General features: G+C 35.7%; 1 protein-coding gene across 2 annotated transcripts in view; it reads right to left on the bottom strand.

Annotated features, from left to right (window-relative positions):
* The window catches only part of LOC149230182 (uncharacterized), a 103,826-nt gene that overhangs the window by 37,075 nt on the left and 52,173 nt on the right, over nt 1-14,578 (bottom strand). For both annotated transcript variants that reach the window (XR_016247998.1, XM_089378884.1), the window contains exons 3-4: nt 11,977-12,037; nt 11,744-11,876 (exon numbers count right to left, since the gene is read on the bottom strand). Coding sequence is in view for 1 of the 2 variants with exons in the window: in XM_089378884.1 (XP_089235010.1) it covers nt 11,744-11,876; nt 11,977-12,037 (194 nt within the window). In the remaining variant the exon portion in view is untranslated. The remainder of the gene's footprint in view (nt 1-11,743; nt 11,877-11,976; nt 12,038-14,578) is intronic.

The raw sequence follows: 14,578 nt of genomic DNA, 5'->3' as shown, positions 1-14,578 counted from the left end.
ATCTCTATTTGTCTGAATTTTATTATTTTCTCGCTTTATTTTGATGGTTGGATTGAGTTTTGCAGAGAAATCTTGATTTTTAGATCCTCGGGCATTAGGGGAAGTTTTCAGTTGGACTAGCCAACTCCTAATCTGTGCTTTGATGAGAATCACTCAAACTAGTAGTTGGAGAATTTATCTTTAAATAGGAAGTCATTTGTCAGTCGATTCATCCGATCTCTGAGTCGTGTGCTAAGCAAAAAGCTCTTGTGTAATCTTTTTTCTGGATAATAAAGAAATACTTTAAGGTTAAATTATGCTAGCGTTACTCTTCATGGGAATACTATAAGATGTGTTGTTTTCATGCATAATTTTTTCTAAAGCCATTGATAAGAGCTTCTGAAGAGTGATGTGTGTATAGGTATCTTGCTCAGTCGTTGGGGTTTAAATAATAATTTAAATTTTGAACGTAATAGCAAGTATCTCTATTTGTCTGAATTTTATTATTATTTTCTCGCTCTATTTTGATGGCTGGATTGAGTTTTGCAGGGAAATCTTGATTTTTAAATCCTCGGGCGTTAGGGGAAGTTTTTAGTTGGACCAGCCAACTCCTGATCCGTGTTTTCTGAAGAGCCCAACTAAATTAGCTCTGGGCTTATCATAAGATTTTATTGGTGATACACGAAGGGTTTTGAGTTAGCACCTCCTTTAAAATTTAAAAATTTAATTTTTTGTGTGGAAAATTGATAGATCTAGCTGTTGAAAGCCTTAGATTATCAAATTTGGGAGTAGAGTTGGACTCATACTTCTCAGATTTGATAGATCTACCATTTTTGTGAATAGATCTATAACTTTTTTTGGTTTTCTAACTTGGGTTTTTGGGATTTTATTTATTTTTACATATCAAGGTTCTGGGTTTTCTTTTTCATTTTTGCAAGTAAAGAGTGCAAATCTGAAGGAGAGTTTTTTTATTTGAAGCCAGATCTAGACCCTGAAGGGTAAGATCTGGCCTCAATACCATTTTGCAGGGGCATTATTCTAAATTATTTTTAGTTTGAGGATCTCAGAGTTTAGATTTGGGGTTTCTCTACAAGAGTTTCGACGAAAAATTTTAAGTAGAAAAATATATCATTTTAATCAGAAATTTCTGGGAAATTTTCTCAGGTTTTGGCTACCATTTATCTCATGTCTGCTGCCGTATTGAGCCCCTCCTCTTTGCTGCATGTGTTTTCTCTTTTTCTAACCCTCATTTTGTTGTTGCTACCAAATCGCAACCCTTCTGTCTGCTGCGTTTTTCCAATTCGCATTTCCTTCATCTCCTCGTTGTCCCTCCTCTACATCGGCTCCTTTTCTGTCCGCGTACTCGGCTCTTCCTTCTTCTTCTGCGAGTTGTCTTCCCTCTGATTATGCGTGAACCCTTTATTTTTCCTCCCGCACAGCTCTTCTTTCCACGATTTCTCTTTTTGTTGCTCCCTTGTCACGGCCCTCCTTGCATCTCTTTCTGTCGAGCTCGCAAACTCGTTCCCATTCCTCGAGCTCCCTAACCCACGGCTCCTTCCTCCCTCGTCCGCCAGCTTTCTTCGTCTACGTCCTCGTTGCCCGCATTCTCTTTTCCCTCATCGCTGCCATCTCCTACGTATTTGCATTTCTCCTCATTCCACAAGCTTTCCCTTCGTTGCCGCCATCAAACTTGCAGGCACATGTAACATTCGATTTCCCTCTTTTTGTTATTCACTTTCCCTTTTGTTTTAGTTTGGGTTGGGTTTTTTACTTCCATAGTTCGATTTGTTTTGTGAGTTTGCCTTTTTTGTTTTTCTTTGTTTTGATTTTTATTTAAATCAAAAATATATATATATATATATATATATATATATATATATATATATGATTTTAAATTTTTTACTTTGATATTTTTTTTCAAATTTCGTTTTATTTTGTTTTTCCTTTTTTGTTTTGATATTTTTTATGACATTTTGATTTTGCTTGAAATAAAAAACAAAAAAAATAAAAATAAAAAAATAAAATAAAATAAAAAAAAATTCAGTGCCATTTTTATTTTTTATGTGACTTTGATGCTTCAAAAAAATTAAATCAAAAGATAATTTTTCACATTAAAACATTTTAAATTTTTTTATGTGGCCTTTGGCCCATTAAAAAATTTAAAAGTTATCAAATCCTTTTGATTTGTTTTACTTTGGTCACATAAAAAAAAACAAAATCTTAATTGATCATTGGCCACATCAACTTGTTTCATAAGACTTAGCACATTAAATTTGCCTAAGGAATAATTAAATTGTTAATCTAAAGTTCATTCTTGGTGTTTTTTTGTGTTAACTTCTCCATATTCAAACACACTTAATTTTTCATCATCTCTAAAAAATTGACTATAGAAAATTTATAAATCTTATGGATTTGGGTCATTTAATGAAAAATCATTTTAATTCTAGGATTGTGAATTGTTTAGCATTTAAATTTCATGGTTTTTCAAAGTATTTAGATCTCTAGAAATTTAATTGCTAGAATATTTTTCATCTATTGAAATTGATCGTCATATTAATTGCTTGAATTATTTGATGTTCATTGCATGTTAGACATTTTGCGAATATTTTGAGTAATTATTAAAGTACTTTGTCATGGAATTGTAATAAATTGCATATCTTTGTTTCCTAAGCTGAGTATTTTTTGAGCATCTGTTGACATTGATATTAAATTGTAAAGAAGTTTTTGTTCTCTTTGAGCTATAATTGTATCAAAAAGATTTGAAATAAGCTTGTGGTTTAATTGTGATATCTTCAGGGGTTTATTTTTAAGTCTTCATCCAGTAAAGTGAACATTTCATTTTGGTGATTAAGGGCTTTTGCGGCACAAGTGTTTCTAATCCTCTAGTCTAGCTTCATCTTATTATCCCGTGCATTTGCATATAAGTTAGCGTTGCATAAATAAAATTTACTTCCAAGCATAAGCTTGGTCGATAAAGAGATAGATATTCATCCATCTTTGTTTGAGAAGCCTGCTTTTAATAGTAATTAAAACGGTGACCTTGCAGTCGGCAGAGCCACAACTCCCTGTAGCGCCGGAGGCACTGGGTATGTTAGATTTTTAGGAGAGGTATCGTTAATCACACCTTAGTGTGCTTCACCTTATCTTCTCTCTGTCAATTATTACAAAATCAGGCTCAACACAGAAAGGATTTAAGGACTAAAACTTAGATAGGCATTTAACTAAAATTAACCAAGATTCTTGCATCTCACATTAGTTTTAGGATCTACATTTCATATAAGATAGTCATTCATCTAAGAAGCAGTTGCTAATCGATTACTTGGTCTTCATTTCCCTAGCAAGATCGTTCATTCCATAAGGCACTGGTATCAATCGTTTAAATTTAATCAAATCCTATAGGTCTTGCTAAACCTTAATCAAGTTCTTGGTCGCTTCACTGTGTCTACCGAACTAGTTGGTTCCCAACTGGTTCTCCTCCATTCCATTTCCATAGGGTCTACCCCCCTTAGCCTGCTATAAGGAGACAGCTTAAACGGAGAGATTGGAGATCAGGGTGACAGCGCCCGATCTGAATCGTTGTCATGGTGCCTAGATATTCTGTGCGACAACAGATCTAATGTGTATTTGAAGTTGTGTAGAAACATATTTTGAATTAAGCCTCAAGCATGAGGGAAAATTCTTGGAGAAATCATCCCACTCTTGAACAAGCTCATTGGAGAACCCACATTTGTTGTCTCCCAAGGCCTCATCTTACGATTTTGTGTTTGCAGGGATCTTTGGCCTTAGCTTGTATTTCAAAGTTCATTACATTTAAATCATTTATCTCAAATTCTTGTGCTAATATCGATTTCATTTTGCTATTGAAGAGCATGTTAAAAATTAGGCAAGGAGAGGAGTCTTGCTCTAATTCCTTGGTCTAATTTTGTAAAATATTTGTAGATATTTTTTGCTAACATTCCTCTCTAGTTTCCACTAATTTTGAGGGTTGGTTTTGCAGAGAAAATTCAGATTTATTTATTGTGCTCACCCTTTTTGTGTTGACAGGATTGAGGAAGCTAAAGCTTGAAACACTAACTATTTGTTGTAGGACCCCAAGAGCACTTGAGCTTCGACTTCAAGGAGGTCGTGGGCAATTTTGAACAGCAGCAAATTGGCTTGGCCGTGGGCCTTTTGGTCCTTGTAATTTCCAGATTCCAAGAGTTTTCCATTGGCCATTGTTGTTGCCACTTCTTGGAAGGAGACTTTAGTTTCTATAGATTCCTATCTTGTAATTCTCCCTTCCATCTTTTGGGCAGCCCACTAAGGGGCCTTCTACTCATTGTAACAAGTTAATAAAAGATCTAATTTTCTTGCCGGAGCTTGCGTTTTACCCATGGCGTCCTTTCTCTCCATTTAGGGAGAAAAATATGTGGGTGGATTAACTTTTGCATTCTCTTAGTTTTCATTTTGGTTGCATGCTTAATTTGGGAATTAACACAACCTCATCCATCACATTTTGTTTATTCATATAAGTTTGCTACAATTGCACTTAAGCTTTGCATCTTCTATTTCATATTTCTTTGAGCTACAAGTTAACACTTTACTTTGGGTAATTTACTGTTTACATGCAAGCACTTTACATTTCTAGCAAGCTTTAATTTAGTTTACTAATTTCTTTCCATTTAGCTTGCCAAATTGTTTCATGATCACTTGAGTGCATGCTTCATTTATGCTACATTTGTTATCTTGAGTATTGAAGCACTATATCATCATTGTGTTTACTTGAAACAAGTTTTATTTCCAAGCAACTTACTTGCATCATTTTAATTCATTTACAAGCTAATTTCAATTTATTTCTTCAATTGAAGTTATATTTGCACTTTATGTTGAGTGCCATTTCCTTATTTTGAAGCATTGCAATCTAATAGTTTTTTGGGAGAAACTTACATGCATTCTATTTAGGCATATTAGAATTGCTTGCATTTCTATCTCAATTTACCTCCAAGCATAAGCTTATGAAGTTGGTTTGTCCCCTTGTAGAAACGAAGGCACACATGGCTCGTAACGCTGAAGGGAAGGGTATCGTTAACGACTACTAGTGAGTCCTCAGCCCCTCTTCCTTACAATCACCCCAATTTTAACCCTTTGGCAAGAGTTTAAAAGGAGGATCTCTCACTTAGAATAGGCATTTAGCTTTAAAACTAGTCAAGATAATTGCATCTAACCTTAATTAAGTGCGTATCATCTTAACTCACTTTACTTCAAAGTATTTTACTTGCATTTATATCATGTACTTGTTATGATGAAAATGTTCAAAAGTGTAACTAGATTCAGTCTTCATAATGACATGTAATTGTGATGATGTAATAAAAGTAAATAAAATTATTTTTATAAACCTTGCTTCATGGGTTTCATGAGCAAGTGATTTTATTTTAGATGGCTCCCATTGAGAGCCTTAGGATTTGTCATTAAGAATTAATGTCATGTATGAAGGGCTCTTCTTGAGCATATGTAAAAAGTATATGAGCCTATGTCTATATCTAATAGCCCCCCAATGACAAACACAGTCTTCCTCTTCACGTCGGCTTCAAGTAAGAATAAGAACCCATGTCGACTCAAAATTAAAGGGACATATCTCTTCAATAGATCACGTCGGCTTATTATGGAGACAAACTACTATATATACCCAGCTAGGATCTTCGCATAAGTTCAGTTCAGAAACTCGGATACCTCTGCAATTTCGGTGGGTAATCACAGTGAACAGACTTCGCATTAGGACACAGAAATTCAGATCTGTCTCTGAGTTTTTTGCATAATAATTACAGTGAAAAGTTTGATGATTTCGGATGGGTAACAAAAGACAGGAGTTTGGATTGTCTGAAGTTTCTGTGACAAACAACAATGAGACCTTCGCAGATCTCCCTGTGATCTCGGATGGATAGCAGCAGAATGGAGCTCGGATGTCTCTCTCTCTGAGGATTTCGGATGGGTAGCCTAGTGCAGTAACACTGTCTCGGTGTTGAGGAGAGGCCACTGTCAAGAAGATAAGAAAACTGTGTTTTGAATCAAGTTTTGTTTTGAATCAAGGATCCAGTGCTAACCTCGCTCAAGTCACAGTCTCAATGATGCTGCAATTCGGACATGCTTACAGTACAGTGATATTACAGTGATGAATTTTGGATTGCTATCTCGGTGAAGATCTCTAGTGATAAATTTTGTTGAAGTATTTCATTGATCAAGTGTAATGTCTTTGTGGACAAGTAAAGCTTTGTTTCATTTCATTTTGCGAGTCATTTTAACATGCTTTTGTGACCATGAATGAATGTATCTTTGCTTAAAGCATTTCTATACCTTGCAAATTGATATCATTTTTTTTCTAACATTCACTTGTCTTGCAAGATTACTTGGTGTTTCATTTTGAAACATTTTATTTTTTGCGCAAGTGTTTATTATTTGAAAGCAATATTGAAGGCACTGGTTTTATATCCTCATCTTATTATGTGTTGATGGTTATTAAGAATATCTTTCTTTTCATATTGCTCATCGTATTTGTTGAAACTTGCACATAATCTGAAAGTAATCCAATTGACCTTAACATCTCCTAGAAACCTCACATCATTTTTCATCTAACTTTTCATTAGGGACCACCCCCCTTAGCTTTGCCTAGGAGAGAGTTTAAACGGAGAGAGCTGGGAATAGATGACAGCCCAATCTCTTAGTATTACCACCAACCACACCTTCTGGGTTAAAGGCTTTTCTCACTAACTTAGTTGTGTGTGACAGGTGGCAACAATAGACTCAACTGCTAATAAGACTTTCACTTTTTAACTAAAGTGAATTACAAAATAGAATTACTTTTTGAAAAATACCTCAAAGCACTTCTCACAAATTCACACTGAACTTGCGTGGAATTCCCTGTCTGAGCTATAAATCTCAACCTATTTTTGTTATCAAAGACCTATTACAGAAATAAAGATAATCAATCCACAGTGAGATATTCTAATAGCATTTTCTAATGTTTTTATTATTCTGCATACTAAAATGTGTTGGTGAGTCATTTTGGCCAAGGCCTTCAATTACAGGTCAAAGCTATTATGATGTTGAGAATACATGCCATGTAGTGAACATAAGCATGGGAGTGAATTGTTGCAATTAACATGAATTTGCAATGAGTCCTTGATTGCTTTCAATTATTATCATTTCCTAACACCAACCAATTGGAGATCTGGTAATTGATTCTTGATGGGTTGTGCTGCCTAGGTATAGCCCTTACATGAATTGTAACTTGATTGGGATTCTCTAAACCAGAATTGTAACCTGGCTGAGAAGGGTTCCTCTGGAAGTGAGACTTCTGACAGTGAAATTGCTAGGGAAGTGTTGACATTGAGAGTCTTGTACATTGAGTGAGTGGCATAAGAGGGTGCAACATGAATCTGCACCAGTTTCGTTGGACTGGGGATCCATTGGCAGCTACTTTTGTTTAGCTCAGATCATGTGGCTTCTATGCATGCTTGTTTTAGTTCTGATGGTAATTTTTTCGATCACCCACAGCATTAAAAATAGATTCCATAGCATATCTGGCTTGCATCTCCCACCCAGTTGTTCAATCCATAGTTTTAGAATTCGGCCGATTCGAAACAAAAACGGTCGAGTTGATCCGTTTCATTGCCCAGAAATGTGACTCGGTGGAGGAAACGGTTCAGTAGGCCGAGTCAGCCATGACTCGGCCAACTCGGCCGTCTCCGTATTGACTCGGCCGAGTCATAACCAGTGGCCTGTAATCCCATCAAAACAACGATTTGACATTTTTTTAATGAAATTTTGAAGTGTTTGCTCATTGCTTTGGACTCCAATGTGTTTTATGAATTAGTTAAATGTTATTTGGAGTCCATTTCCCCCTCCCAAACCCTATTTACAGACTCAAATGCTCTCTACTATTGATATGCTATTCAAATTTCATGGTAATGTTAAATTCTTAAAGTAAAAGGATGAAAATGAAGATTAAAGAGAATTTTCATCCTTTTACTTAAATTTTTAACATTACCATGAAATGACTCGGGATGTTTGAGAGTGGTTTCGGCCTCATTGGATTTCATATGGAGAAAGTAGAATTTTAGATTTCATTCAAAATCCAGCAGACTTATCAGTTTTTCAGGATTTCAGGATTGGAGGATTGCAATGTTTCCATCGAATTTGGTCATGTATTAGGGTATGGAACTCGTATTTAATCAAGAGTACCAATCCCTCTATGTACCTTGATGTTAGTGACATTGGTTGTCGAACTCCTCTGGGATTCGCTCCCAAACCAAGATCCTCTGAAAATGTCGCTCCCGCTCCCGTTTTCGCTCTCGCTCCTGCTCCCAAGTGACACTGAGCCAGATAATGTTGGCAATTCTAGCAGTAGCCAGGGCCCAGTAGTACCGGTCACAGACTTTTGTTGTAGAGCCATTTATAGCCTCCTTGGTTATGTGTTTTTGTTTTGATCTTTATATCATCATCGTGTATGTATTGGACAATGCACTGGGTGCCATTTTGATATAATGGATATATTCATGAGCCTACTTTGATCATATGTTGTCTTCTATTTATATTCTAATGCTGTGTGTTTGGAAACATGAATGAAAATCTTTAAAATTATGTGTTTTTATAAAAAATAAATATTTAATGTATTTTTTACAATGACCGAGTCACTGAAATCGAGCCGGCCGAGTCGAGTCGGAGTCGACCCTCGGCCAAGTCAGAGTCGGAGTCGGAGTTTTAAAACATTGGTTCAATCACTTATCCGCTGGTGCGTTTGCCTGCTGTGTAGCATCAAATCCTCTAGGATTGGATCGCTGGCATAGGAAACAGGCTTGGATGTTGTGTGGATCATTAGCTACAGGCATACCTTTTGTTCTGCCCAAGTCAAAAACAGCCATAAACATTGCTGACCTACAGCCATATATCCCCAAGCCCATGAGCATTCCTCATGCAAAAGAATGTATATTTATTTAGTTAATGTCACATGGCTATGACATAGAGATGACAAGAGAGAAGTTGAGAACTGCTATGCATCTTGTCAATTGCTCAAATAGATGTAACGAATGGGTAGATGGGATTATTAAACAAACACTAAGCATCAACATTCAAATATATAGTATGTGTTTTACTTACAGCATGCACAATTATATATGAACCATGATGACAGGAAATTTCCAGGAATCGTTTGATTGGTTCGACTGTTCGAGTCAACACACTCCAAAATGCATACACACCACTGACCAGGCATCTCCAAAACTGTGCGCATTGCCAACAGCTACAGCCATCACTTCCCAAATACGTGGATACATAATTGCAATGTGGCAATAGTGTTTGTATTTGGAATCTTGCTTGATCATATATATATATATATATATATATATATTCAATGGACAAAGTTATGGGACTGAGTGTCGTGTTTGCACACTTAGGTATACAAGGTACATTGTTTGTGTTGGCATAACAGAATTATATAGGTGGATTTGTTTTCCTTGGCTAGGCATTGACCCTGGCAATGGAAAGCCATCAAGAAAAAACTTGAAACCAATCTGAACAGAACCACTCCTCCATGCCTGGGTGAGTAGCATCTCAAGTAGTATGATCTCTGCCTAGTTCTGAATTGCAGACATCGAATTCTTAATTCCACAGAGAAGATCTGCATTGGTGAGATGAATGGGCCATAGGCCTACAATTTACAGATCAGTTGTGCTTGTGGTTGAGTGAGATTACCAATAGGTATAATTTTTCCCTTGTCATATCATAGCCTGCTCAGGGGTGATATCTGCAGTGAATGCCCATCTTGTGAAATTCTACTGTTAATAAATAATATATGAATTGTGTTTATATGAACAAATTACATATGTTTCACTGTTAAATCTGTATGTTGCAAGGAATTTTGTGCTTTAATGTTAAAGTGTGTGAAGGAATCCATATGCATCATATATGCTGTTATGGGGTGGAATAGTTATATTTGTGTGTTTTTACATGCGCTGTGTGCGAATGGCAAAATGCACAGGTGAAGTAAAAGAATGTATAAAAATCAGCTATTTCACATAGCTAATTTTCGGATTAGATTTGCATATAAATCTCGTTTGAAATCTGAGGGAAGCTTTGGATAGAGTTGCAGTATGTGAAAGGAATGAATTTTCATAGACATGGTACCCCACTGGACAAAGAAGGCAGATGGGATATGTCACATCAACTACCTAATCAACAAAGTCTTCACTAGAGAGCTCTTCATGCATTCAGGTTTGTAGGAGCAATAAAATTGGATGAATTTTTATACATGGTACCCCACTGGACAAAGAAGGCAGATGGGATATGTCACATCAACTACCTAATCAACAAAGTCTTCACTAGAGAGCTCTTCATGCATTCAGGTTTGTAGGAGCAATACAATTGGGTGTGCAGGTGCGCACAATATTTTGTCTTCAACTCTTTCTATTATTTGAGCTTTACTTCAATCATATCGTTGCTATTCTTTTCAGTTACATGAGTAAATTTGTTGTAGTATTACTATTTTGATTATAGGCACAATGCATCATGTGTTTGTCTCCAACAAGGTTTGGGCATATCCTTGTCTTCTTGGAGGTAGGTTGTGAGTAAAAGGTTCTTAAATTTGGTTTCCAAGCTCTAAAGGTTAGTTGTTTCTCCGTTTAAAAATGCAATGGAGAAGGCACCTCAAAGAAACGCTTTTTGCTCTTAACTCTATCCTATTGCTTCCCTAGTTTTCTTCCCTTTGAGAAGGTAAAGGCAAATGACAAACAGAATCAGTTTGTGCTCTTCCTTGACCACGCTAATAGAGAATTGCTGCATAAGAGGTTTGGTCATTTATTTGGTATTTGAGACTTTTATTGTGATGGGAATTATACTTGTTCATCATGCTTCTTGGTAGGTTTCACTTTGTATTTTGTCATCATTGGGTTACAGCGTCTATTCTAGCCTGCATGGTGAACATGTTCATGACAGTTTTAGGAGCACTGTAGGATTTTCCTTTGCTTGTGCAGGTTGTTACTTATAGGACTGGTCAAGCGTAAGGCATGTTGCATTTTAATGCAATCCAAAAAAATGTCACTGTCATGTTTCTGATGCATGTCAGACTTTATTAGACCTCTGATTCTGCGACTTCTCTCCATGTTAATGCAAGTAAGGTTCTGGGTGTGGCATAATCTTACCTTCTCAAGTTGCTAATATCTGCAAAACTTTGGATATTGCACTGGGGATTAGTCCTCAGGTCGCTAACACTCAAGGTTAAGTCTAAGCCCTAGATGATCTTGATATAATAGGTACCTCTCTCTCATGGCTTCTTAATGGTCTGAAAGGCCTAACAATTAAAGCATCTGAAGAGTTGAAGGAGAATGACTATATGGCTAACTCATTAATTCCGGGGCAGGTAGCTACTCTAATTTATATCATGATTTCACATTGCTTTTTTTATCTTTCAGAACTCGTCACATTTTTCTGTAATTTATGTATTTTTTTCTATACTTTATGTACGTTTTTTTAATCTTACTAAAAATCAGTTTGTTCTGCTAAAAAATAAATAATAAAGCAATCTAGGATATTGGGATTATAAATATGATAGATCACTTATTTTGAAACCTAATTAGCTTTAAATTTCACAATTCAACTCAGAAATGAAATTATAAATGCCAGACCAAAGGCAGAATATAAAAATTCAGCCCTTTGACCCTTGAAAATAAATTTGCCTACAGAGACCATTCATGAAAAACAGATGGAAGTAGATAAACCAGCAAAAGCATCCTACCACTCTTCCATGAGCTTTGTCTTCTCATCAACTGGAATTGTAGGACAGATTTCTAATGGGTAATAATAATCATGTACTTCTCTCCGCTTGAGATCATACTCAGGTTTTCCTTGCTTCAATAGGGCATGAGTGCCTGGTGACAATTCATAACAGCGTTAGAGCCACACAGGATGTGCTAGCATTTTTCTAAATAAAGACAGCCTTTGCATGTCCAAAGAAGCAAAGCACTCAACTCTGTCCCCGCTTCTCATCAACCCAGTACTTTGTAAGTGTCATGTCAAAGTCTGCAATTACCTGCAAACTTCTGTACTATTAGGAAAAGATTAAAAAAACTAAAATTATTAAGTTTATAAATTTGAAAGAAAAAAAATTCTACAATTGAGGTAAATTTGCTTGTGCTGTTGACACAAATAATCAGATAATATCTTCAAAAATTAAAATTTCAATCTAAAGATTGATGGTTCCAAAACCCAGATCTTATTCAAAACAAACCCTTTGTGTTGCATAGACCTTGTACTTTTGCAAGCAAAATAACAGAGACGACAAAAATAATTGTTGTATACCCTAAAGAAAACCGTTTAGGAAGAAGTCAAACAACATTGTACATTCAAGAAATAGACAATGTAAATTACTAAATTTGCACAGTGGAATGTTCTGCTCTTTATTTGCTTAAACGGATAACTCTTCATTTTTTTGCATGATGGAAAGATTATTTTGTCCCAAAACCTGTAAATATGATCATCTTACAAATGAGACTGCTTTGCTCTCAATCATTGCTTAGCATTGATCAGATACATGTTTAAGTTTTAAACCAAAGCACAAAAACAGCTTCTTTGCAGCATATATTTCTCAAATTCCCTATAACATGTTGGAGAATGTAACTAGATTCGGTCTTCATAATGACCTTTGTAAACAAGACACTGTATATTTTGTATGTATAAAAAGAGAAAAAGAATTTTTCATTTATCAAAGCATGGGTTTTGTTATCTCTTAGAGGAAAATCCTGGCTGCAGGAAATACCTCTAAGGTAACCTCAAACCTTTTTGAGGTTGAAAGCTGGCCTTTCAACCTGGAGAGGGATCTCTCCCTAAACTCAACTACTCAAGGTCATTGTAGTAGAAGGTTTGCAATTGAGTCCTATGGCCAGATTTATTGAAGAATGATAGAAATTTGGTTGGGCTATGTGAAAATACTACCATTGGGCATGGAATTTAACCCAATCAGGTTTTATACAAACACAATTTCGATGAGCAAAACACAAAAGCAGGGTAGCAGTAATTCCTTTGACGCTTAGTAATTTAGAGGAAGATGAATGAAATTAGTGTAAGGGTTAAGTGAACAGCAATTATTAATGCCTGAGAAATAAAGAAACAAGAGCATAAAATATGAATCCCAATCTCATACACTCAGTCTTTCAGACATGAGGAAATATAAAACAAGGCAAAATACAGCCAGGGAAATACAACACAAGAATTTCTGCAAATGCTCATGAAGACTATTTTTATTAAGATCTGCTCAAAACATACACAAGAATGCTATATCTCAAATAAACACCAACCCTTTTTTCTTCTATAGTCTTTGCCTATATAGATAATACAATAACTAAAACAGGTTTGAGCTCAAAATTAATTACAGTGATCCAATAATAGCAATATAAATCTCTTAGATACATGCATATGAAACTTTCCAAGCCTATCTACATCTAAAGATCACGTTGTTGCTGGAGTCATAGCTGGAGATAAGGATCAGCAAGTCGAATTTGATGAGGTGGCATCCAAGTCAACAACTATCCAGGAACTTTTTTCTCATGAAATCCTAAAAAATAGGGTCCAATGATCCCTTCGACAAGCCAAAACCATGATAGTTGTTAGAAAACCGAGAGGTTTTTTTAAATGGGCTATTGCGAAAAAAACCTCTTTCGGTTTTGAAAACTTAGTTCTCATTTGTTTGGAAAGCGTGCCCGAAATCATTGTGTTGTACAGGGAAAAACAAAGTTTTAACTGACCATTTTTACAGAAATGCGCTGCTACTCCCGTTTTCAACGTATTTTCCTTTTTTTATTTTCAAACACATAATAATGTTGACACTCTTGTTATCAGTTTTAGTGTCTGTCATTCCTGCCAATCACCAGTGATCAAATGTGCTCTTTCAAAGCTTTTGTTAATGTCCTAGGTCAAGTTTTTTTTATGGTTTCAGTAGGTCTTCAAATAAAAAACTTTGATCATTGGTTGGTGTATCTAGGTCAATGCTACTCCCTTCAGCATTCATGGTTATTATTATTCATCATGGTCATGTCATTTTTCAAGTGTTACAGGCCATGGATCAATCAAAGGTCTTGGTCTAGGTCATCACTTGTAATTGTCATCATTATGTCAGTTTTAAGCTAAAAAAGCCATGTTTATGGTCTTGAGTCCACACATACGGGAGTTAGCATCTTAGCAGGCATATGTAATAAAGGTAAAGTTACTACTTCAATTCATAAAGGTATTACTACAAAACACTTCACTTTTGGTTTCAAAATGAAGGATGATGTCATGTCATGACATATGCAAAAAAGTGAATTTAACTCTTATAAGAAACCATATAAGCATTTATTTCACTCATTCCATTGGCATTGAGCACTAATTCACAAGCAAAGGCCATCTTAGTACCAGTGATGCGAAAATCGCAATTTTATCGTATTATGGCAATTTTTAAAAAACAACGATATAATCGCCTAATTTTTATGCCTATTTTTTCGCGATTTTTTGGGGAAAAATCGCGATAATTTAAAAAAAATTGCGATAAAAACGACATTATCGCGATTTGATAGCGTTTTTATCCTCGGGCTAGCGG

The sequence above is a fragment of the Pinus tabuliformis genome, chromosome J (assembly GCF_031772625.1).
Source record: "Pinus tabuliformis cultivar Carrire ecotype Pingquan chromosome J, CPIR1, whole genome shotgun sequence".
Taxonomy (NCBI): domain Eukaryota; kingdom Viridiplantae; phylum Streptophyta; class Pinopsida; order Pinales; family Pinaceae; genus Pinus; species Pinus tabuliformis.
This window is presented reverse-complemented; position numbering and strand designations above follow the sequence as displayed.